Source organism: Zootoca vivipara, chromosome Z1 (assembly GCF_965207765.1).
Source record: "Zootoca vivipara chromosome Z1, rZooViv2.hap1.1, whole genome shotgun sequence".
Taxonomy (NCBI): Eukaryota; Metazoa; Chordata; class Lepidosauria; order Squamata; family Lacertidae; genus Zootoca; species Zootoca vivipara.
In genome coordinates, this window is record NC_142583.1 from 38,601,932 (window position 1) to 38,627,464 (window position 25,533).

At 41.6% G+C, this 25,533-nt stretch overlaps 1 protein-coding gene across 6 annotated transcripts in view; it reads left to right on the forward strand.

The window, feature by feature from the left end:
• Window positions 1-25,533, forward strand: part of ZNF827 (zinc finger protein 827) — a 109,501-nt gene that overhangs the window by 16,096 nt on the left and 67,872 nt on the right. For all 6 annotated transcript variants that reach the window (XM_035111673.3, XM_088660268.1, XM_088660267.1 and 3 more), the window contains exon 2: window positions 16,432-17,442. In XM_035111673.3, the coding sequence (XP_034967564.3) occupies window positions 16,432-17,442 (1,011 nt within the window). The remainder of the gene's footprint in view (window positions 1-16,431; window positions 17,443-25,533) is intronic.

A 25,533-nucleotide genomic window follows, 5' to 3' on the forward strand; every position in this document is an offset into this window, starting at 1 on the left:
CCTGAGCCCAGCAGTGCTTAAGGAGTCAGTCATGACACTAGATACAAGACTTGGACTTCTTTGAAGGCGGTGGTTCTAGCAAGATTCCTGCTTCATTTTCAGTTCCTCCAACATGTTATATCTCAGCCTCAGAGTTCTTGTTGGGATTATCAGTGCCTGACAGAGCATCAGAATTTGTGTGTTGTTTTCCTGGGTGATGTGCAATCTGGCACTGGAACTGGAACAGAGCCAGGTGCTCAAGCCAGCATAGCAACTGTCCCTGTGGCCCGTAGAAGTTATGAAGCCATCAAAGTGAATTGCAAACTGCCCTTAGCAGACATTATTTTACCAAGAGGAAATGAAAATGTTTAGTAAATGTTACTACAACTAGCGGATCTTTCTTTGTAGTGAGGTCGTTCCTTTCCACTTTGATGGGCACCTTCCTAGGATATGCAACCACTCCCTTCATATCAGCATCTTACTGTGCTAGTTGGACCACAGCAGTACCTGACACTGGCGTCTGTATCCAGGATAAATGTTAGCTGGAGGTCTGGGTAGGCCAGAATTGGTGCAGACATGAGCCTTTGCTTTAACTCTAGGAAGACTTCTTGGCTGGCTGTGGTCCCCTGGAACTTTTGCCCCTTGTCTGACAATTTGTGTAATGGCTGGGCAACAGTGCCAAAGTTAGCAATAAATCTTCTATAGTATGCAAGTAGATCAGCAAAACTCTGTTTCTCAGCAACTGAGTGTGATGTTGGCTGAGACTGGGTTGCTTCTAGTTGCTTTCTCAGAGTCCGTTTCTATTGCATCTTGGTCTAGGTGCTTCATGACAGGACAAATTATTTTGCTGGTTTCACCTTTAAGTTAGCTTGACAAAGATTCTCTAGTATTGCTCTCATTTTCTGCAGATGTTCTTCAAAAGGTATTCCAATGACAATTATATCATCAAGGTAAACCAGACAATATGTGCCCTGTAGGTCTGCCAAGACAACTTCCATCAATCTTTGAAACATAACTGGAGCACTGCAGAGTCCAAAGGGCAAAGCATTAAATTGTGCTTCATGGTGAATGCTCTCTTGGGTTGGTCATTAGGATGTACCTCTGTTTGCCAGTCACCATTGGCCAAATCCAGGCTAGAGAAGGACCAGGCACTTCCAAGCAGGTCTAGAGTGTGATCCAATCCAATAGAACACATCACACCGGGTCAGAGTGTCACCCACAAATGCATGGAATATAAGAAGAACTTTGCTGGAGTCAGATCAGAATTCTGTCTGGTTCAGCACTTCACTGATTAGGCTGATAATGGTTTATTTGTGTGTTCTTAATTTATTAAATTGGTCAGTTGCTTTATCTTGCCCAGGGCAACTCAAAGCGACATACAACCAAACAAATGCCACATCTATTCATTAAAACCAGGAGGAAAGAAATACAGTATAAACATCCCATTCCAGACCTTCCACAGGGCAATCATTTGGAGAGGATAGGCCTCTTTCACAGTAGTATCGCTTAGCTGTTGAAAATCCACACATATATTTGAATTCTCCCATCTTTGTTCCTTACCAAGACTTCTGCTGCAGCTCGGGGACTTAATGGGTGTTTCTTGGTTCCATCATCTGCTGCAGTTGCTGACTGAAATCTGCCTGATAATATACCGTACTCATATCCTCTACTACCCCAGGTCTTGCATCTCCTGCCTTGATCAGGCATTTGTCAACTCAGTAAATTCCCAGGTCATAATCCCTTGTGGAAAAGCTATCACTGTAATCTTTCAACAGCTCCTCTCACTGCTTGCTATTGTTTTTATGACACACACTTTCAGCCTCAGCCCCTGCACAAAGCGTACTGTGTGTGCTACCTGTTCTTTCTCTTCCTATGAGGGTTATCTTGGTGTTCCTGCCTTGGCCTGATAGCAGTGTCTGGCTGTACTGCCAATACCTCAAGGGCCAAATATTCATAAACCACCATGTCCATATGAAATGATCGCAGATTCATGTCTTGATACACAACTTGAGGCTCTTGTCACATTGGCCACTTGCACTGGGACACAGACTAGCTGATTCTTGGCTATGGTTCACACAATCAGAATCTCATCTTGGCCTACCGGTAGCAATATGGGGTCTGGCATATTTCCCTTTCCTTCTCTGAGGTTTTCTTTCATCCTAAGTATAACTGTTTCACTTCATAGGGACAGTGTCACTGTCTTCTCCACTGAAACTTCACCATCTCTGCTTTACCTTCACTGTAGTGACAGACATTCTATCCTTTACAATGTAGAGGCCTTGTCTAAATCATCATAAGTTTAAAGGAATCTGTCTCCACTAGGGCTTCCCGGATGTGTCTTCTGTGACTGAACTTCCACAAGGTAGACAACGTGTGCCCATGATGAGGGTACCTCTGATATTCCTATGATGCTGAGCTTGTTTGGTTTGGAACTTGAATCACCCCTGAAAAGGCTTCCATTTCTGCCACCATCCTTTAGTTGTCCTTTTCCAGAATTGTGAATGTACAAGGATAGCTTGTGCTCCAGAAGCAATCAAAAATATTACATGGAAGTCCATCCATTTTTGTAACAACGTAGTATTTTGGCCTTCTCTCACTGGCCTGTAAGATACATTGTGGGGGGTACTGATTTCTAGGTGGGAGTTTGGCCCATAGCTCCCACCCTGTAAAATTTCCCGGCATCTTTCAGTTATGTTGCTGTGGGCACTCATGTTTAAAATGACTTGTTCTGCCACAGTTCCAGCATGGCTGCCCCTGTAATTCTTTCCTGCCCATAGTGGCACATGCTTTGTCCTAGTGGCCTTGTCTTGCTCGTTCTTTTTGAGACTGTGGTTCCCTTGCTGCTTTCAGTTCACTGCTGTTACACAGCATTGCTATCATGCCTTCAAAGAGTGCTTTGAGATTTGAGCCCTATGTCTTCCATGTACCTGCAACAACATATGTTCTGGTCTCACACATTTGTCTTGCTGGAGCTGTGCTGTTGACAGCTGCTTCTGTGGGTTGTTGTAACTTTGTATCTTCTTTTAGCCCCTTTAGTTTCTTCTTATGTATTCTGAGTTCCTTCTCAGAACTACGAGCCACAATTTGATCTCAGGCCAGCAGGTTCCTCATGCTGCCATCTTAGCCCGGGTATATCCAAAACCTTGAACAGATTTCTTTTCCTCCACTTTCCTCTTACCAAAAGCTATTCAATTCCACTCAGGTTCTGTTGTTCTGTCCAGTGATTGATATAAAGCATTTCTGACAGAAGTGTAGGTTCCCAGACCCCATATGTTAGTCCTTCAAATATCTCCTGGGCTTTGCCTTGTAGTAGAAGGCCAAGGAAATCAAATTTGGTGGCATAGTTCCAGTTATTTATGTGTGCAGCTCATTCAAAGTGATTGATTGGCCCAGCTTGGGCTATTTCCAGTATTTGCCTCTGGCATCAAAATAGGTCGTTGCAACAGCTTGTCTCCATTGCCATGTTCAGTTTCACCAGCAGAACTTTGGGGTATGTTCAGTTAGTGGTCCATTTCCACGTATAATAGAGTCCTTGCCTGGCTATGTCTGAAATTGCATCACTGTCACAACTGTAATAAATTTACAAATCATTGGCCATAGGTATGGCCAGCGTTGAAGGCAAATGCTGAAGCTATTTCATTGTTAGCAATCTCTGTACTAACCCTGGTGGGTTCCAGGGATCACAGTTGATTAAGTGGGTCATGTGAACAAGAGAAACTTGCAGCCACCTAGGGACCATGAGAATCATAGAACTGGGAGGGATCACAAGTGTCATCTCGTCCAACTCCTTGCAATGTAGGAATCTTTTTGCTCAAACCCGCGACCCTGAAATTAAGATTCTCATGCTCAACCAATTGAGCTGTCCCATAGGAAGATAAAAGAACTAAGTTACAAGTGCAACAGTCCAGACTTTTACGTTTTATCAGTTCAGCAATAGGCCTGGCGCAGCGTCAGCACAATTTGATGCTTTCCTTCATTTCAAGGGCCTTTTTCCACAGTCTATCAACTATCAAAGGGCTACTTTTCTTTCCAAACGGCCAGCATAAATCTCCATCTTTGAGTCCATTGGTGCTTCACATGTCAGGCATGATGGGAGTTGTTGTCCAACAATGTCTGGAGGACCACATGTTTCCCATAATGTTTCCCATAATATCCATAATGTTTTACTGTTATCTAGTTTAACTGCTCCATTTCTGTAGTATGTTAGGTTTGCTTCATCTAAGAGGGATCAATTGATTATAGGCCGAAACAATCAAGAATCACCTAAATAAACCTGTTTTGCTGCACGCCATGGATTGAAAAAACAGGGATTATCAAAGCAGGTCCTACATATAATATTGGCTGATGGGCTGGATTCATGGGGCACAAATCATGCAGATCTGATACAACACAAAATGTATGCTTTTTCTAGGTAGGAAGCCTGGTTGAAATCTCCTGGTTCTTCAAAACCCATGTTCATGGAATCTCATGGTTCTTCAAAGCCCATGTTCATGGTCTACAGCTCACTTGATCAGTTCTATCTCTAGAAGGCCACAGAAACTAATGGATTCTTTCTGTTTTGCAATATACTGCAGAGAAATTGTATTGTGAAATAGGAGTGCCTCTATGTCAGTTTTTATATACGCTGCTAGGCAATGCTCTCAAAATCTCAATTTGCTCATGCCTTTCATGCTTTCAAAAGGGTGTTGGTGGGGGGGGAGGTTAAGGAAGGCCTCTTATTCAACCTCCATACGTTGATTATATGACCTTTGACTCTGTCATGGGTCATAAGCTGGGGCAGTGCCTTGAAAGGACATGTCTAAGAGTGAGCAATGCCTATTCCACATGGAGTGTTCTGTTTTAGTGCATTAGCCTAGAAGTACTAGTAGCTTCCTAATCCTCTCTTGTTTGACTCTGCTTGTTAACCCCAAGCAATCCTCTCAGGGGCTGAGAAAGCAGCTGTCTTTGGTGAAGAAAACACAGCCCAGCAAAACAAAAATATCAAAGCTTCCCTTTTGACTTTGTATCATCATACCTTTTGGGAAAGTATTGCTAATACAGTGAAATATAAGTTGTGATATGGCCATCAGAATTATTAAAAGGTGGATTTCTCTGACATTTATGGGAATGGGAGTTATGCTTGCAAACTAAAGGCAGAAAGACAACTGGAAACCTTTTCCCTGAACCCCTGGGAACAGTGCCATGTTTGAAGTACATCGAGTGAGCAGGAGAGAGAGATCTCACATATGCATTGTAAGTGGTCAATCAGGTGCGCAGTGCATACTAAATATAGCAGTGAACATTACAACTCACAAAACTAGGCACAAAGCAATTGAAAGCAACAATAAATCACCTTTGTTAGATCTGCGGTGCCTGTGCTCTTATGTCACCTGTTAATGTTTGAGTACTGCCGGCACATAAGTGAAATCATATATTTTCCTGCCTGACCTCTGATGTAAGCACTGTAAGCATAATTAAGAATAGTGAAACAGCTTAGACAAAAGTTTTTGCCCAGTGATAAATTTTTCTTCTCCTTATAACAACGTGGTTGTCATTCACAGCTCTTGGGAAGGAGTGAGGTATAAGTTGACTGAATGAACAACTAAGCATAAACTCTAAACCTTTTTTGTTTTTAGTTATGTTCAGTAGTTTCAGAGAACATACTTAATTTCTTACTTTTTTATAGTCAAAAGATCTGTCTATTTTGTCATTGCTCAGGACTATCCATGCTAAGGAAAGCAATTGAATGTAAAACTGCCAGTGTCGTGATGCTATTATACCACTGCCTAGTCTCAACAAGAATATTGCCGATCTGGAAACAGCACAGAAAAGGGGAAGCAAGATTGTCAGGGGTCGCAGAAGGGAAATACAGTCGTACCTCGGGTTACGGATGCTTCTGGTTGCGTCTTTTCAGGTTGCGTCCTGCGCCGAACCTGGAAGTACCCGAATTGGTTACTTCCGGGTTTTGGTGCTCGCGCAGAAGCGCCAAATCGCAACCCACTCATGCACAGACGCGGTGCTGCGGGTTGCGAATGTGCCTCCCGCACGGATCACGTTCGCAACCTGAGTGTCCACTGTATTACAATGTTTGGGGCTTCTTAATTTTGGGGGGAGGGAGGTAAATGAGGGGGGACCAAGGTTTATAAAATTATGTATACATGGTGTGGGGAAAGTGAATAGAGAAGTTTCTCCCTCTCTCATAAAACTAGAATCAGGAAGCATCCAGTGAAGGCAGAAGGAAAGACTTCTTCACAAAGTGCATAGTTTTGGAATTTGCTAGATGTAGTAATGGCACCAACTTAGATTTAAAAAGGATTAGACAGGTTCATAGTGGATCAGGCTATCAGTGACTGCTAGTCGTTATGGTATAATATAATTTCCAAGTTCAGCAGCAGAATGTCTCTGAATACAAATGGTTGAGAAATAACATAAGGAGAAAGCTATTGTCTTCGCATCCTGCTTTTGGGCTTCCCAGAGACATCTAAGTTGGCCACTTTGTGGAAGAAAGCAGTGGTAATGATCAACAATACACAATTTCACTGTTCTACATTGTTGTTTTATGATAAATTATTTTCTCATTTTGTACTTTTCTGTTGTGAACTGCCTTGGGATCTTCAGATGAAAGGCGGTATACAAATTTAATAAATAATAATAACTTGGAACCCAGTGAAGATGCAGCACCAACACAGGTTAGAATCATAGAGTTGGAAGAGGGCACAAGGGCCATCCAGTCCAACCCCCTGCCAAGCAGGAAACACCATCAAAGCATTCCTGACATATGGCTGTCAAGTCTCTGCTTAAAGACCCCCAAAGAAGGAGACTCCACCACAGTCCTTGGCAGCAAATTCCACTGCCAAACAGCTCTTGCTGTCAGGAAGTCCTTCCTAATGTTTAGGTGGAATCTTCTTTCTTGTAGTTTGAATCCATTGCCCTGTGTCTGCTTCTCTGGAGCAGCAGAAAACAACCTTTCTCCCTCCTCTATATGGCATCCTTTTATATATTTGAACATGGCTATCATATTTCCCCTTAACCTTCTCTTCTCCCCTTAACCTTCTCTTCTCCAGGCTAAACATACCCAGCTCCCTAAGCTGTTCCTCATAAGGCATCATTTGCAGGCCTTTGACCATTTTGGTTGCCCTCCTCTGGACACGTTCCAGCTTGTCAGTATCCTTGAACTGTCATGCCCAGAACTGGACACAGTACTCCAGGTGAGGTCTGACCAGAGCAGAATACAGTGGTACTATTACAGTACTTCCCTTGATCTAGATGCTATACTGTACTCCTATTGATGCAGCCCAGAATTGCATTGGCTTTTTTAGCTGCTGCATCACACTGTTGACTCATGTCAAGTTTGTGGTCTACCAAGACTCCTAGATCCTTTTCACATGTACTGCTCTCAAGCCAGGTGTCACCCATCCTGTATTTGTGACTTTCATTTTTTTTGCCCAAGTGTAGTACTGTACATTTCTCCTTGTTAAAATTCATCTTGTTTGCTTTGGCCCAGTTGTCTAATCTGTTAAGGTCATTTTGAAGTGTGATCCTGTTCTCTGGGGTATTAGCCACCACTCCCAATTTGGTGTCATCTGCAAACTTGCTCAGGTTCTCGGAACACAAGTACATTCAGCAATGAATAGGTTGGTATATGCTCATTCTTATGACTCAACATGACCTCTTCACAGAACTAATGCCTTCTACATCTGCTGCCATTACCTTGATGGTCCACAACCAAATCCTAACAGTTCTGAGCCACTGATTTGTAGTCCAGGGTGGGTGAGTTAGTGATCCGCAGGCTCATGCATACCAGATGTGTGCCTGCAACAGACATTTTTTCCTGGCTGCTTCCTGTTCGGCAAGTCCTTTGCCAAAACCCCAAATCCACTTTTAAATTTCCTTGAGTTTAAAAATTGCCTTGTGGTTTGCTGTTAGCTGCAGAAAAGGAAATCTCCAGAAAGCTTTTAGTGTGGGTGTACCTTACCTCACTGGAACATGGCCAGAGGGCCCAGAACTGTGACCTAAATAATACTAATAATCCAAATTCTGCAATAGGAAGACATTTTGCAAATATATATATATGCATAAGCCTAATGTTATTGTACTGCAGAGTGTATGTGAACAGCATTGCAGAATTTGAAAAGTATTCCATTTGTTTCTGGGATTGAGGAAGTAACATTGAAACTCACAGAACAGTTTGGAGCAATTGGTGGGTAAAGCAAGAGAGTCCAGGGCGGGGAGGGGGGGGAGGGCAGAAAACAATGCAGAAGCGATAACCTGACTCCTAAAACTCCCTTTATTACTTCTGCCTTTATCTGATGTCTAAGCCTTTAATAGAAACTGCCAACACTCCATATGTTTGTGTTTTTGAAAGTGATAGCTAGGGTACTTAAATTGCTTTTATTGATGCCTGCAAGGAAAGGAAACCATATTGGTTCCCCAGCCTCCAAAATGTGGACACCATAGTATTCACAGGACTGCAACAGAATGTTGCAGTTTAGAAGGCTTTTGTTCAAGCCATGTCTTTTTCTAGAATTCCCCCATTCCTTTCCTTACCACCTACTGTAGTGTTCTCTTTCTTTGCCTTAAAGGTCAGTCTGCATTATGTGGCCACTGAAGCCCTTTCTCATTTGGCAGTTTTGTTTTTTCTCTTCTTTGATTTCCATCTCCCCACAAAAAGGTGTGTGTGTGCTCTTGCAAACCTTAGGATATCTCTGAGCCTACTGCTACCTCTTGTGCACGGAAAGGGCCATTTGGGTGACATAAGCATCTACACTCAGAGAATGAGCTCACTATTACTACATATGTAAAAAGGTAAAGGGACCCCTGACCATTAGGTCCAGTCGCGGACGACTCTGGGGTTGTGGTGCTCATCTTGCTTCAGGAATGTTAAAATCAATTCAGAGCCCCTTCCTGATTGCATTGACTTCTTTTGAGTGCTGGTTCTATCTTAGAGGCATGCTTTATAGTTTAGCCTCATTTTAACATAGCTTTCTATTCAATAGACCTATGAAACAAGAGCTTCAGTATCCAAAGAAGCACGGTAAAGCATGTTTATTTGTGCTGGCAAAACAACAAAAAGTGTGGGCTCCAGGAAGAGCAGTATTTACCCAAAGACAGGCAACCCAGTTATCCTTGGATTGCAGACCACAAGCTGCTGCAAGGAGTGGCCCCTTTGCATTGCAGGAATCTTTTTGTTCAACATGGGGCTTGATCCCACAACCCTGAGATTGAGAGTCTCATGCTCTATCACCTGAGCTACGGGGAGCCACAAATCATTACTCAGTCTTTACAAAACCAATTCTAGTTCTATGCATTTCATAATAAGTTGCATGGATTTTAGAGGCAACACAGTCTTGAGATAAAGTAAGGATGATGTTGGCACAATATAATGGTGCCTAACTGGAGACCATAAACAGTTGTTTAGTTCATACAAGTAGTTTTTTATGTTGATTTTTATTTTATTTTCCCCAATGAAAAGTTTTGCCAGCTTCATGACAAAAGGAAATTAATCTAAAACGCACCAAATTTAAAAAGAGAGAGAGGGGTATACCGGTACTTCTTTTTTTGTGGAAGATCAATCTTCTTTTAGTTCAGGTGGTCAAGTAATCAAACCTTTGAAACACTGTGCTCCAGTTTCACTGTCCATCCATAAAGCAGATATAAACTTTAAAGGATACATTCTTGGAGATAAAGCTAGAACATATGGATTCTAGCCATTTTCCCAAGAGGGGGAAAATACCTATTTTTCTTTGAAGTTGAGACTCAGGTGATTCTAGATACACCAAAGGGAACTTAAGCTGTTTCATGGTATTTCCTGTCTCCTTGAGGACATAGAGGTATGTCCATTCCTATAAGTTGCCTGTACATAATTAGTACTGATGAAGGCAAGGCCACACACAACTCGGAGTATGATTCCACCCCTTACGTTTTGTTGGCTGGGCACGGCACCATTGCTCCTACACCAACTTGTGCTAATGGATCCCCTACATGAGTACAGCTAGCTCCTTCTTCCAACCTTCACCAAACATACTGAGTTAGGGAGTGAGAGTGTAGGGATGTACAATGTCACATGCAGGGCTTTCCACTTCCCTTTATTCACACATTAACATTTCATGTGACCAACACGTGACTAAGGCTTTGCTCTGGGCATACCACTAGAAGTATGTAACCCCATGAAGGGGGAGCATGGGTCTTATCAGAGGTCTTTCCTCATTCTGCTCCCCGCATCTAAAGAACTAGAAGCATGAAAGTGGGAGCTTTGGTGGTGTGGGCATGTGGGCTACTGTGAACAAAGGAACCGTTTTGTGCAATCAATGAGTACTCAGCAGCTGGGGAAAACAGAGACACACCACAGCATGATTTAAAGAAAGTATTCAACAGGTGCCAAAGAGACACAAAGAGTGCCTGACTGATATGCAACAGGAAGGACTTCCAAAGAGTAGGTGCTGCTGCCACAGATTCTGGCACAGCGTGGAAGAGACCTCCTGATAAGATGGTATCTGGAGGATGATGCCCTTTCTTGCAGAGAGCAGTGATCAGTTGGTTATACAAGGGATGAGATTTAGCAAATAACTGGGTGGTGGTGTAGCAATCCCGTTATCCATCAGGCCACATATCCTACTTTGCAGTAGAGAGCCCTTTCTTTGAAGGAATCCTCTGTTTGAAGGGCTGCCTGGTCTGTGTCCAGCTTAAAGATAATGAAACAAAAAAGGGGAGATCGGCAACCTTGAAGTTGCTCATCAACAGTTGGCAGCACTTTGCCACACATTCTTCCCTGCTATGGTGAAATGTACTGTTATTTCTATTTAGAGTATAGTCCTTTTAAATGTGATTTCTGCATATTTATCGTCGGCAGCTGCAAATTTTATGCACGTCATCTGCTGCACCTTTTTTCGTCCTCTTCTTTGGCAATGCACATTGTCAAAAAATTAGAAGTGCAGGTGCCCACACTCAAAGTTTGTAGAAGTATTCCCCATTGAGGGAAAGTCAGAAAAGTATTCACTGTGTAGAAAGGGAGCATAGTATAGGTGTGCAATGATGTGATGGGTGGATGGCAGTGCATTGTCCAAGGACACGGCCAGAGTGTAACGAGTGTTAGTTTTAGTTTCTGCAACTACAGTTTCTGCAACTGCAGTTCTTATGATTACATTGGCAATGGCAACCTGGTGTACCAGGGCTATAGAATCATATCAAGTACTTACAGACTCCCTACAAAACAACAGCATTCTTCTGGTAATGGAAAATAAATTTCTTATGAGTAAGCTTTCTAATATAAAGGTACAGATTTATTTTTATAATGCTTTTCCTAATAAGCCAATTGTAATTGCATTGAGCCTGTCCTGGTAATTTAAGACTGTCCTGATAATTTAAAACGATATCTTCTTGTAATAGGTATTGATAATGTACAGATAAAAAAACAGAAGACAAATAAAATTCTGGGAAGCAGATAATTGGCTGATCTATCAGCCTTAGGGGTGTGTGTGTGTTACCAATAATATGTTGACTATGTGAAAGTTAGCTTGGATTGCTAAAGGAGATAGTGGTATATATCAAGTAGAAAGCCATCCCTATCTGATGAAGAAATGAAGAACCAAGTTGTTGGCCTGTGTTTCTTTAGAGACTTCCTTGTTTATTTTTGCGAGGTATTCTTGGAACTGATTTGCTAATAATAGAATCATAGGGTTGGGCATTGCTTCCTCTTGTCACATGATAGAACCACCCATTCAGCAATTCCCCACATGTTAGTTTAGGGAGCCACACAGAGTTCAGTGGCACAGCCTGTGCAGGCCCAAGGTCCTAGCTTCAGTGAATCTGTGGCATGTCCAAATCAAATGAGGAGGACCATCAGCTCTGGGGGACAAATGTGGACTTCAAGCATCTCTGCCCAGCCCTTGGGACTCTCACTAGTCCATGCTCCCTCTGCAGAGCATACTACTCACCAGCCCTACTTCCAGGGTTTTTTTCTCCAGCTGGAGCTCACAGGAACTCAGCTCCAACACCTCTCAGGTGGGCACCATTGCCATTCTAAGAGAACAAGGGAGAAGTTCCTGGTGAGCTCCGGCACCTCTTTTTCTAGAAAAATAGCACTGCCTACTTCACACCCTCCTTGAGTGTTTTTGTGTGGCTGGACTTGGCTACTGCCTTTTGTTCACTTGGATAAAGAATGTGTGCGGAACCAACGATTGATGACTGGCAGGTGAAGATGATGGAGTTTATGGAACTGGCTGAGATGACTGGAAGAATCCGCAACCGGGGGGAGGAAGCGATGGAAGAAGAATGGAAAGATTTTAAGTTGTATTAAAAAATATATGCTAAAGTGACATATTAAGACCAGAAATTAAGTTGTAAATAAACTGTGGAACTTATGAATATGTTATGTGAAAGAAAGAAAATAAGATTATACAAGGTGATTAAAATGGTATAGAATTTGCTAAGTATAAACGAGCTAAAGAACCACAGGGGAAGGGAACCCGAGGAGGTCCCAATATACAATGTGAACAGACAAAAGAATATGTATTTTTATATGTACTTGTTGTTTTCTTTTCTGTTTTTTTTCTTTTTCTTTCTATATTATTGTTGTATTTTTGAAAATTCTAATAAAAATATTATAAAAAGAAAGAAAGAATGTGTGCGGAAACTAGCATACTGTACAAAGATAAAGTGAAAACTGTGTGCTCCACTGACTTTAACCTTTGGTCCCACCCACCAGCGGCATGTGGCCTTCAGATGATTGCCCAGAAAGGAATGTGGCCCTTGGGCTGAACAGAGCTCCCCATCCTTGAGATAAAAGATCTTAGGACTAGGGCTGAGAAAGGCCTCTGCTTGAAGCCTTGGTGACCTACAGTCAGTAGACAATGCTGGGCAATATGGACCAATGATCTAGTGCTGTATAAGGCAGCTTCACATGCTGTGCTGTGCAGTCTACTCTAGGCCATTGTGCATATGCAGAGAGCAGGCACATACAAAAATGGCCACAGAACCAACTGCTCCAAGTGGGTCCAGTTTGCAAGTCGAAACAGTCCTCTGACGATCACCCCCCAGGTGCATTTTAAACAAGCAAAATAGGCTTCCATCATCTTTGTCTTTAACTGGGTATGGGTTTGCCTCTCACGGAGATTGCACAGTAACTCTTCAACTTTGCTGAATATTGCTGGCGCATGATGGAACACGCTTGCGCCACTCTTCTTACAAGTCAGTGCTCTCTGCACCTTCTTTCTCCCCTGGAAGAGAGACTGCAATCTGGTTGCCTTGGCGACCTTGGCAGGTTTAAATGAGTAGCTGCACTAAAAAAATGTTGCTTGCATCAAAGTGCATTGATGTTTTAATCTGAGTGGCCTTAAAAAAAAATTAAAAAGGGCATTGTATTCTTCGTGGCTCAACATTATTATGAGGTTGAAGTACTCTTGTGCCCACTCTGAGGACCCACAAAGGTTTTCAATACAGTTCTGAGGAGGAGGAGACTCTTCTTTGGGCTGGGGAGATGAGGTGGTGTTTTAAGAAGCTGATTAGAGGATGAGGTCAGGTCAGGTTCCGGCTTCAAAACTGATTACAGGCTGTTGAATGTACTGCACCAGGGAACAGCTAGTTATTCTTTATTATTTATTGTCCTGAGTACAAAGTTAAAGTGAGGCTTTCATCTTGGGGTTCACCAGTCCTTGTTAATGGTGGTGGTTTTGCCTTTTAAAAATTGTAACCTTCAATAAACAATGTTTCCCAAACAAACATTTGCTCCTTACGCTAGTCTGCTTCTTCAAGGTGGGGTATGTGGATGGATTTTATTTTACTACATTATACTGCACTTCCTTTCATCATGGAACCCAAAGCAGCATAGACATGGTCCCCATCTATGCAGTGACCCAACCCAGACCTTCAGTAAGGTGTTGGCCTCACATGGCAGCAGATCATACCCTGAGCCTCCTATACCACTAAGTTATGTCTAGGGCTGTCAGTTATGAGAAGTAGGGTGTTGTCCGTAACTCCCATGAAGCTGCCTCATACCAGGTTGGGCTACGTAGCTGTCTGATCTAGAACTGTAGAGGTCTTTCACATCACGTGCTGCCTGATTCTTTTAATTGGCAAGGCCAGTGTTTGATCCTTGGACCTTCTGCATGCAGAGCACATAGTCTACTACAGGATGATGATTCCTCTCTCCTCTTTGCCCAGTCCCCATCCATAACAGGCAACTTCTTTCCTGAGGACCCATCCTCCTTGCCCATTGGTTCTAGAGGGCTTCCAGATCCAGTATTGTATCAAATGTTAATCCTAGGAAGAGTGAAACTATCAGACATGACTAATGTAAAAGGTAAAGGTAAAGGGACCCCGACCATTAGGTCCAGTCGCAGACGACTCTGGGGTTGCGGCGCTCATCTTGCTTTAATGGCTGAGGGAGCCGGTGTACAGCTTCCGGGTCATGTGGCCAGCATGACTAAGCTGCTTCTGGCGAACCAGAGCAGCGCACGGAAACGCCATTTACCTTCCCGCCGGAGAGGTACCTATTTATCTACTTGTATTTTGACGTGCTTTCAAACTGCTAGTAGGTCTGCTAATTTCAGTGGGTCTGCTCGTGAGTATAATTTTGTTGGATACAACCCATAGATTAGAACGTGGGGCACTTCATACTTCTGGAAACAAAAAAATCCCCTGCCACACACTAGCAACTATTAACTGGATCTCTCATAGCATTTAAATTGCAATTCAGCAAATGTCTAAATGGGACATGTCTTGTTATTTTGCTGTTCTTCAGAGTTCTCATTATTATTAATTGATTCTGTTAATTGTCTGATACAGATTTATGTTTTGTATGTTTGGTGGAAGTATAAATGGGCTCAGTTAATAATTCTGTATCCAGGTATTTGGCCTTTAATGTTACTGCAGTAGAGTCAAGTTTAACCAGTTTTATTTACTATATCATCACAGTATTCTTGTGATTAGATTCTTCCTCCCCCCCCCAAAAAAATAAATCTTGGTGACTCATAGTAGTATGGTATTTCCATGACTCTTTTTATTGTATGAGATGTTCTCTTCTTAAAGCAGTCCTGCTATTAAAGATATCTGGCAATAAGAGATAGCATCCATTTAATTTTAATGTTACTATTGTTCTTTACTGCATTTTGATTGACCAGCCTGATGTACAAAAAAGTCCTTGGTCATATCTGTGTCTCTCTGAATGCCTATTGTGAGCAAGAGCAATCCAGGGTCACTGCCCTTTAAACACTGCCAGTCAGTTCTTGGGAGGGAGAAGATATGTTAGAACTGCCAGTGATGAGAAAATGTGGTTAAAGAAGCAAACAATTTTCAATTGAAAAATGACAGTTCTATTGGAAGTGCTCTTCATTTTAACTCCCCCCCCCCCAGACTACATTCTTATGAAACAGCTAGTTTCTTTCTCTTCCAAGGAAGAACTGACTTGCTTTTTTATTTTAGACTGGGGGCAGGGAGAGATGAATCCATGGTATTGGAGCCTATACATGATATAATGATTTAGAAATAAACATCACATAGTCATAAATCTTAATATTATGCAATTAAGTGGTATTATGCCGGGTTGAGCTATGTACAATTTCTGGGTGGGGTCCAAAATCTTTCATATCATGTCTGAATATAAGCAAAGAAAGAGGTTCCTGGGAAGTGGGATTATTTATGAAATCTGAGAATTGTAGCTTTGTGAGTGGAATGGGGTTTCCACAACTCTCAGCACCCTTAACAAACTACAGCTCCCAGAATGCTTTGGGGGGGAAAGCTGTGATTGTTTAAAGTGGCATAATACTGCTTCAAATGCATAGTGCTGATGGGGCTATAATGGCTAACTGTGATAGTCATATTGCAAATACATTTGCTTGTCCTTATTTCTCAAGTCAAGCGTACAAATGGTTACATCAAAGCCCTAAAGGATGAGTGTTCTCTGCTTTTTCCTATATCACATATTGAAATTTTTCTCTTGTGTAATATCCAAAGCAGCATGTAAAAATAGTAAAACACATTACAATAAGCCCCACAACTTACATGGGGGCTATGTTCCGAAGATTGTGCCTAAAGCCAAAGTCACATACAGTCGGAACATATTGGGTTCAATCGGAGGTGGGATTGCCAATGTCTTTTTTCCTGGATGTTTACTCCCTTTCTGCCCCCTTTTTATTTTTATTTTTCGCCAAGCATGTAAAGCTGAATTTGCACAACTTACCGTAATTGTGTAACTCGTAGGGTTTCTGTATGAAACAATCTACAATTGAAGTACCGATATTCCGTACAATACACTGTGGTTGGCGGTATATGCCAAATCAGTATCAGTGGTATTGGAATGTCTGGGTGAGGAAATAGGTTTTAAAAATATTCTGAAAAAGTAACATAGTTGGTGCTAAAGTTGTTTCAAGCTAACATTTATTGAGAATATTTTTGTTAACTTCATAGGACCTCATTGAGTCCTAGAGATACACTTGGACAGAACTTGAAATGAAAATGATTCGCTTTGATTCTCCACAGATGGTACCCGGCAGGAAGAAGCTGAAGGTGAGCTTAGTGAGGAAGATCACTGGTTTGGAAACTCTTCAGAAACCCCATCAGAAGCATCCTATGGAGAAGTCCAGGAGAACTTCAAATTATCCTTTGAGGATAGGATCCAAGAACAGTCCACATCTCCAGACACTTCCCTGGGGAGTGCAAGTCCTAGCAGCAACACCCTGGAGCTAGCAGCTGTTGAGAATGAGGCTCTGAGGGACGTGTTACAGAATAAAGAACACCTTTCCCCCGGTGTGTCTTCCGCATGTGAAGATGACACTCCTGGCCCAAATAAGCCACTGAGTAGTAACCTGAGACGTCTGCTGGAGGCTGGTTCTCTCAAGCTAGACACTAGTGTTGCAGTTAACGGCAGGGTTGAGTCCCCTGTAAATCTTGGCTCAAACATCTCCTTTTCTCCACCTACGCATCATGCTCAGCAGCTAAGTGTCCTTGCTAGAAAGCTGGCTGAAAAACAGGAACATAATGACCAATATGGCACCAACAACCGGTTTATATGGAATCAAGGCAAGTGGCTGCCCAACTCGGCGCCATCTTGCGGTTTGTCTCCGGACTCAGCCATCCTAAAGTTGAAAGCAGCTGCCAATGCAGTCCTTCAGGACAAGTCGCTTTCTCGAACTGAAGATCCTATCAGGTTTGAAACCTTTTCTTCGCCATTTAGTTCCCAGTCTGCAAGCTCCACCTTAGCCGCACTATCAAAGAAAGTCAGCGAGAGAAGCATGACTCCTGGTCAGGACCACCCACCGCCAGCTAGCTCTTTTCTTTCTCTCGCCTCAATGACTTCTTCAGCAGCCCTTCTCAAGGAGGTCGCTGCAAGAGCTGCAGGCAGTCTTTTGGCTGAGAAGAAAAAGTCACTGGTTGCAGAAGATCCCCTGCAGCTTTCGGATATGAAGCAAGAGAAAGTAACTCCACCGCAGTCTTTGGAATTATTGTTACTCCCAGCCCCTAAAGGAAGAAGTTCTAAAACCTCTAATCCAGGTATGAGCTGTCATTTTGCTGAGAGTTAGAGCATCGTACGCATGTTCAGTTCTGCATTGTTTCAGTGCATTAAGAAAACACAATGAAGCAGAAGGCAGTTAAAATAATGTATGTGATGGATCAGAGTCCTTAGCCTCCTGCGTGTTTGAAAGGAAACTGGTGTTTAATACAGTTCGGTCTGAAATCTGGGCTCATTATCCAAACCGAATTTAAAATACTTTAAAGGACATTTTTAGGGGAGGAGATAAAAGAGTTCTTGTTAGATAGCACATATCAGTGAATGTGTGATTTTTTTACTTAAAAGAGGCTAGGGTGCATTTTAATAGCAGCCAAACGCCATATGACATCTCCCTCACCTTGTCAGCTCCTCGTCCTGTTCAGTTGTTTGTGTATAGTAAATAGAAAAGCAAGGACCTCCAGCCATGTAAGGACTGTACACTTTAGGCCAAGGATGGGGGAACCTGGGACCCTCCAGATGTTTCTGTACCAACTCCCATCAGCCCCAACCAGCATGGCCAGTGGTTAGGGATGAGGGGAGTTGTACGTTTCACAACACCTGGATGGCTTGAGGTTCTCCACCTTTCCTTTAGGCTCTTTTCACAGGTTCAGATGAATGTATGTTTGTCAGGGGGAAGGTACCATCTCCCTTCTTGATGAAACAAGGATTCCAAATGGCTGGACAGGGTTACAGCCTATTTGCAAAGCAGAGGGTTTAAAGCCTGTACAGTATAGGTTGTTCTCTTCTTCCTTTGAGGACGGAGTACCTGCAGGTGCTACAAATGCTACAAAAATCACATTTAACTGTTACAAATGAGGTTAACCATATCACTAGGCAGAAGAAAATGAACAGGCTTTCCCTAATTATGCTCCTTAGAATCTATTTATCCTTATTTTTTATCACTTTACTCCTTTAGTCTGAAAGGGCAGAATTCAGTTGTTTGCCCAAAGATAATTCTGCTAGCGAACAACAGATAAACATTTTAAATCACAAATGATAAGTAATGAGATATATATGAATTCTAATTTATTCTTTAGTATACGCATCCCATATTTTTGTTTCCATGGAAATATTGTTGTAGTTCAAAGAAAGTTAACATTTAATCATTTAATATTGTTAGCATGGTTTTTTAAAAAACAAAGAAAGAAAACTTAGAAGTAACCATGACTTTTTTGGAGTAGCAAGCAGCAATGCTCAATGAGAGGAGTGGAACTAGATTGCCACAGGCTTTCAGATCCTGAGTAAACTTTGCAGAGAACATTCATGACCATGTAGAGAACAATAGTGGCTTTACTACAAGTTTGATTATCCACCAGGCCTAGACTAGTCATTAGAGGAGTAATCAAAATTAATAAATAAATAAATAAATAAATAAATAAATAAAACTATCCATAGCATGCAATGAATATTCATTACATACGTTTTAGTATTTTTAAGCTGATCTGCATCTCCCCAAACAGAAAAGTGGGGTAAAAATATTAAAACCAAATCAAAATTTGTGGGGAACAAGTAAAAAAGGAGAAACAAACAAAATATGACTTGCTGGGTGGCAATGGGAGACTTCTAGGCCCACTAACATAACTTCAAGAGTCAGGATAGCTTTTGAGCCTTTCCAAGAGAACCCATTTTCCTTTGTATAAGTCCATGTTTTCCGGAATCTCAAGTCCAGTTGTTACATTCTTAAGGACACACACAGCCTATTGTGTATTAACATGCCATTTATGAAGCCCTAGGTAAACATCAAATGAGTTTACAATACATATTTTTGGTGTGCTTTGGAAACATCTTACACAGACTTGACCAATGGCCCATCCACTCCAGCATCCTGTTCCTCCAGAGGCTAGCCAGGTGCCTCTGGGAAGCACACAAGCAGGACCTGAGCACAAGGGCATTCTCCCCTCCTGCCATTTCCAGCAACTGATCTTCAGAAGCATTACTTTGCTTCCCTGTTTGGCTTGAAAATAATTAACTAGATGATAATCAGACAAATAATATAATCCTTTACCTTTTTCTTCTTCGTTTTTAAAGAGGAGTTGGGCTGTTTTTTAGGCACACGGTAATCTGCAGTGTTTGTCACTGCTGCAAAAATGGTACCGCTTGCAGAAAGAGGTCACCGTTAATACGTGTTTTAGGAAGAAGAAAATTTTGAGCAATTGAGCTGAGTGTAGAAACTGAGTATAATCGCAGTGAAAATAAATTGCATGCATTCCTTTCTTTTCATAACCACAGTTTTATGGCATTCTGTATATTTATGGAATACACAGTATATTTCATTTTATTTCATTTTTTGAACCTTTGTTTGTTATTTTTATAGACCTCCTGCTCATATAGCCATGAATCCTGTCCAGTTGCCATTAAGATAAATGTGATTTCCCTCAAGGATTATATCAGCAGCATTTCTCATATACTATATGGCCGGGTAAAGAATGGCTCAAATAGATGAAGAATTCGCTTCTTTTCATCACCATTCGCATTAACAGTCTGATGGTTGCCGAATCCCGAAGAAGCAGCAAGAGAGGAAGCGTCACTCATGCTTCCTCTCCCTCTGCTTCCATGTCTGTGGAATACATACTGGGTCAAATACAGGAACGTGGGTCAGCACTATTGAACCATCAGCACAGCCAGATATCGTATGGCTCTAATAGGATATCATTATAATTATTTCATTTATGCATTGCTACACATAACGCATCCCAAAGGGATTTACAATTCTATAAAACAATTTAAACAATTGCATATATAAAAACAACTTTATAAAATCACAAGTATCTATATAAAACATTTTAAAAGAACAACATAAATAAAATCAATTCAAATCCAATACAGAGGCTAACTGGAATGAAGATCTCCACTTAGACAGCTTGTTGAAAGGAGATTGCCTTCAATAGGTGCCAAAAGGAAAATAGTGAAGGCACCTGCCTGAAATGTAATGGGAGTAAGTTCCAAAGGGCACACTTAAAAACCCAGTTCCAACATCGTGCAAGGTGGACCTCATGATAGGATGATGACAACAACAGCAACAATTTGATTATTTATATTCTGCCCATCCGACTGGGCCATCCACTGAAAGCTGCCTTCAAATGTCTTCTAAGATGTCTTCATATAGTTGTTTATCTGTTTGACATTTGATGAAAGGGCGTTCCACAGGGTGGGCACTGCTACTGAGAAGGCCTTCTGCCTAGTATCCATAGGATGCCCTCTGCTGAAGAATGCAGTGGTTGGTTGGGCATGTAGGGGGTGAGATGATCTTTTAGATATGCTTGTCTTAAGCTTTATCGTTAAGTAGGCTGAGCTTGAATCCTGGCAAGGTGGAGGCACCATGGGCAAATGCTTCCTGTGTCTGAGAAAGTGATTAATTGCCTGCTCCAATAGGGTTCTACTGCCTCTGGAGCAGGGATGCAGTCTGCGGTGCTTCTGGATGCAGCTTTGTCACTAGAGGTCCAGGTAGCCTCAGGGGCTAGTAGCACCTTTTACCAGTTGTGACTAGTGTGACTGCTGCAGCTATTCCTGGACTGGGAGAGCTTGACCATAGCAGTCTAAGCAAGGTTGGATTACTACAACACACTCTTAGCACCTTCACTTTGCAGCTCCCTGCCTATTAACATTAGGCATGTGCTTCTGCTTGTACCCTTTCCAGCGCCTGCTTAAAATGTTGGTAAAGGTAAAGGGACCCCTGACCATTAGGTCCAGTCGTGACCGACTCTGGGGTTGCGGTGCTCATCTCACGTTATTGGCCGAGGGAGCCAGCGTACAGCTTCCGGGTCATGTGGCCAGCATGACAAAGCTGCTTCTGGCGAACCAGAGCAGCACATGGAAACGCCGTTTACCTTCCCGACGGAGCGGTACCTATTTATCTACTTGCACTTTGACGTGCTTTCGAACTGTTAGGTTGGCAGGAGCTGGGACCAAGCAACGGGAGCTCACCCCTTCGCGGGGATTCTGATCGGCAAGCCCTAGGCTCTGTGGTTTAACCCACAGCGCCATACAAAAAATGGTTGTTTCCAGACGTATCCAGACGTAGATGTTAATGTGTTTTCATCTGCCTTTAATTGTCTGTTATGGATAATTTTAATGGGTTGTGGGTTTTTTGTAAACTGGTTTGAGGTTTTATTGCAATAAAATGGTATGTAAATATGGACAGGGAAGCAAGGGAATGGAGAAAGTGGAGTTCACCGAAACTTTTGTGTTGAATGGGTAGCAGTCATTTGGCAAATTCATGTAAGTACGTATATATCTGGTAGATCAGTAACTATACCATGTAAAGCTGTCTCATTGTAGTTGTTTATTAGATTTCTTGCCCTTTACCAAAAAGTTCTGGGGAGATTTATAACCATATAAAAATGCAATATTGAAATGGACAAAACATTCATTAGACTGTTCCCCAGAATGCTGTTTTAAAATATTAAAAAGGTTCCATCATTTAAAAGGTGGAAGGAATGTAACGGATAAGGAATATGTCCTGCTATCCAAAGTCTTTGTGCTCTGTGAATCCTGTATAGACTTTCTTTTTTTCCCTTTTTTCCTTTTTTAAAATAGTGGTTTCTCTACAGCATTAAACTTGGTGCCCTCCAGATTTTCTGGAGTACAGCTCCCATCAGCCCCAGCCAGCACATGCTGTGGTCCAAAACATTTTGAGGGCACCAGCTTTGGCAAAGGCTGTTCTACAATATACACATCCTTTCTAAACTTTTAGTAAGATAACTCTGGTATTGAATCTTGTAATGCCATGTTCCCAGAATCATAGATATTGATTCAGTGGGATCACTTCTGAACATATGTGAGCATAAATATTCCACGCTCTTTCTCGTGAGTGAAGCAATGCCTTTGGATACTCCCAATGTTTTCATAGAGCTGAACTGAAATATTAGGGCAAATTTCTCTTGAAGGCCACTTGCCCTCCAGCAAGTAATGGGATGGAACCTTCCATTGGCAAGCATGCTGCATTTCCTTGGCATTTACATTATTTGCTTATGAGGGAAGCAGCATTTTAATCACATTTAGAAAGCTGGAAATGATTAAGAGAAAGTGGTGCCAGTTCCTATATGATCAGTTTTGTTTCTGCCATCTGGAAATATATGGTACAGGCTTCCTCAAACTTGACACTCCAGATGTTATGAGGCTACAATTCCCATCATCCCTGACCACTGGTCCTGCTAGCTAGGGATCATGGGAGTTGTAGGCCAAAAACATCAGGAGGGCCGAGTTTGAGGAAACCTGATCTGGTACGTGTGTCGGTACTTTCTAAAGTGAATGGTTAGAATAAAATACACCTAAAAATATTAACTCTGCTTCTTACAGAGCAAGTTGTGGTTAGTCAGCTGGACCCAATGCATGTTTACTCAGTAGTAAGTCCCAATGAGTTCAGTGGGACCTTCTCTTAAGAAAGAGTTCATAGGATTGCAAACACACTTCCTAAGGGATAAGCTCCATTGAACACAATGGGATGTACTTCAAAGTGAACACGCATAGGATTTGAAGAGGCACACAATCCAATTCCAGTCTAAAGGTGAACTGGATTTACACTGGCATAGGAAGGAATTAAGAAGTGGGCTGAACAGGTGGGCTTTTTGCTTATATTTTATCTCTTACTTTTTTGGTAGCAATGGTTGCACTGGGGATCAGGTTGGGGAACACTGATCAACATTGTCAGACAGACTGTTGGACTGAAAAAATAAGTAGAAAATTCACTCATATCACTACTACTACTATTACTGCTACTGTTGCTGCTACCATTGCACATTGATTTTTTAGCACCAGCAGTGTAGGTCTGGCATTGCCCAGTGTGTGGGTGTATATATACTCTCCATCCCACATCAAATAGCTCACAGTCTATTGAACAAGGATTAGGTCCATAGCTGCCAAGTTCTCCCTTTTTTAAGGGAAATTCCCTTATGCTGAATAGGCTTCCTCGTGAGAAAAGGGAAAACTTGGCAGCTATGATTAGGTCATGGATTTGCATCTGAAAAGCGGGAATTGGTTGTGGATAGTCAGATAGCAGTTGTGGTAAAGTGAGGATCAGGTGATTCAGGAAAGGCATAAAATTTTGAGGAAAGACTTAAAAATAGGAAAGAGCAGTGTCATGATTAACAGAGTGAGTGGAAAGGCAATTCCAGCATACCTGGAACAGTATGACAGGACGCAAAGATAAGAAGTTTTACTTAACCTACCATTTTATGGAGAATTTGTTAGTGAGAAAGCAACAATTCTGGCATTGTTTTCAGATTATAATTCTCAGTGCCATGATGGAAAAATTGTATCATACATGATGTGAAATGTGAGAGAACTTTGCATTTTTTTGAAAAGCACATGAACACAAAAGTGTATTTTTTCTCACATGCTTGTTATATTTTAAACTAATAAGATGGATTGCTTATATACTTAAATTGCACATACGCACAGTATATTCAGCACTGAACGTAGAATTTAGCATCCTGAGAATTTCTGAAAGCTTTGATATTTTATAGACAAAACCAAAGTTTCTAGTCTTTTGGGATTTGAAGACATGAAGGCAACATTTGGTGAAATCTTAGAAACCGGCGATTAAGCGGGCTTTCTGATGTTTGAAGGCAGGGCTTCAATGCTTTCTGTTGTATCTTTTCTGTTTCTCATCTCCCCTGCCTAACACGAGTTGCAGAATAAATTAAATAAGGAAGCAGATTTGCATGTATTTCCTTAATTTGCATCACTTATGCAGGTTACTGATTTCACCTGTTTCAGCACAGGACACATGGGTGCTGTATTTAATTAATTATTTGCTGAAACAGATTCAGAGTACACATGAACCATCCAGTAGGGCTCTGGCAAAGTCAGCTAAATTATACATTTACAAGAAAGTCTGCAGCAGGAAATGACAAGTTCATGCAGGTTTTATCACTGCATTCCAAGTCATAGAAAGTATTGACATTTGAGTTCTCAAAGATGAAAAACAGCTGATGAATACATTAGGGAGTGAGCTGTAATATTCTGGACATAATTCCTAAATATCACAAGAAAAACGCCACTGACTTTTGCAGTTTTGAAAATAATCAGATATCCTTTCAGCAGTCACAGAAATATCTCCTGTTTCCAAGGTGACGCTGTAAACTTTCTCATAACAGGACTAGGAATTTGCAGTGTAATGTCAGATGGTTGATTATGTCAACTCAGTGGGCAGAATCCTCTCTTTCTCTTAGCATTTTCAACAAGTTGCAAAATATTTACCTTGCCTTGATAGCACCCACTATCAGTAATGACTGATGGCCACATTTATAAAAGAAGCACTTAATTTTTGAGGTGCTGGGACATAAGCCTGTTTATAAATTACATTGCAATTATTGCATGTACATTGCAATTATTGCATGTAAAAGAAGAAGAAGAAAGGGAATGAGCAGTGTGTGAGTCCAAGTCTCGTACTTGCTCATTCTTGTAACAACAAGCCATAGTTTGTTGAGCTCATCTGTTAACAAGTAGTTGCTTTGTGGATGACTGCTCTGTATATGTTCAAAGGCGTTTTTCTCTCTAGCTTAACCAGCAGGTGTGAAGAGCAGCATTCAGATATAATATATGATACATACATACATAAAGAAAAAAGGGATTCCAGGGATTTATATGGGGGAGTCCTATTTGTAATGAAATGCTAAAGTGAATTCTTGATGCGGAAGTCAAGTCTTCTATGAAAACTATTCAAACATAGTTGTGGTCCCTTAGGTGAGGACCAGCTTGAAGAATAAGTAAATTGTTTTATATCTGAGTAGAATATGTATGTTCCTTTACTTCCCGTGGGAGGAATCTTCTTCTGACCGAAAGATTCCTCCCACCAAACGCAGAAACACCTTTAGTTCCATCCCTCATATGTCCATGAGAAAGGAGCAGCAATTTGGGAAGGGAATTAGCCATAGAAGTTGTACTGAAATCAATGTTTTGTTTTGTTTTTTAATGTGGTTGCTCACAATGAAAGCTGATTCTAGGGCTCAAATTACAGGTAAACTCTAGACATAATGTGTAGGTAAAACTGAGTAATGAATTAAATAATGACCTCAGAGTTGCCTCTGAATCCTGAAGTGGCATTAGTGGTCTTCTTGAGCCAGAAAGAAATTGTGCAGCAGCAGGGGCTC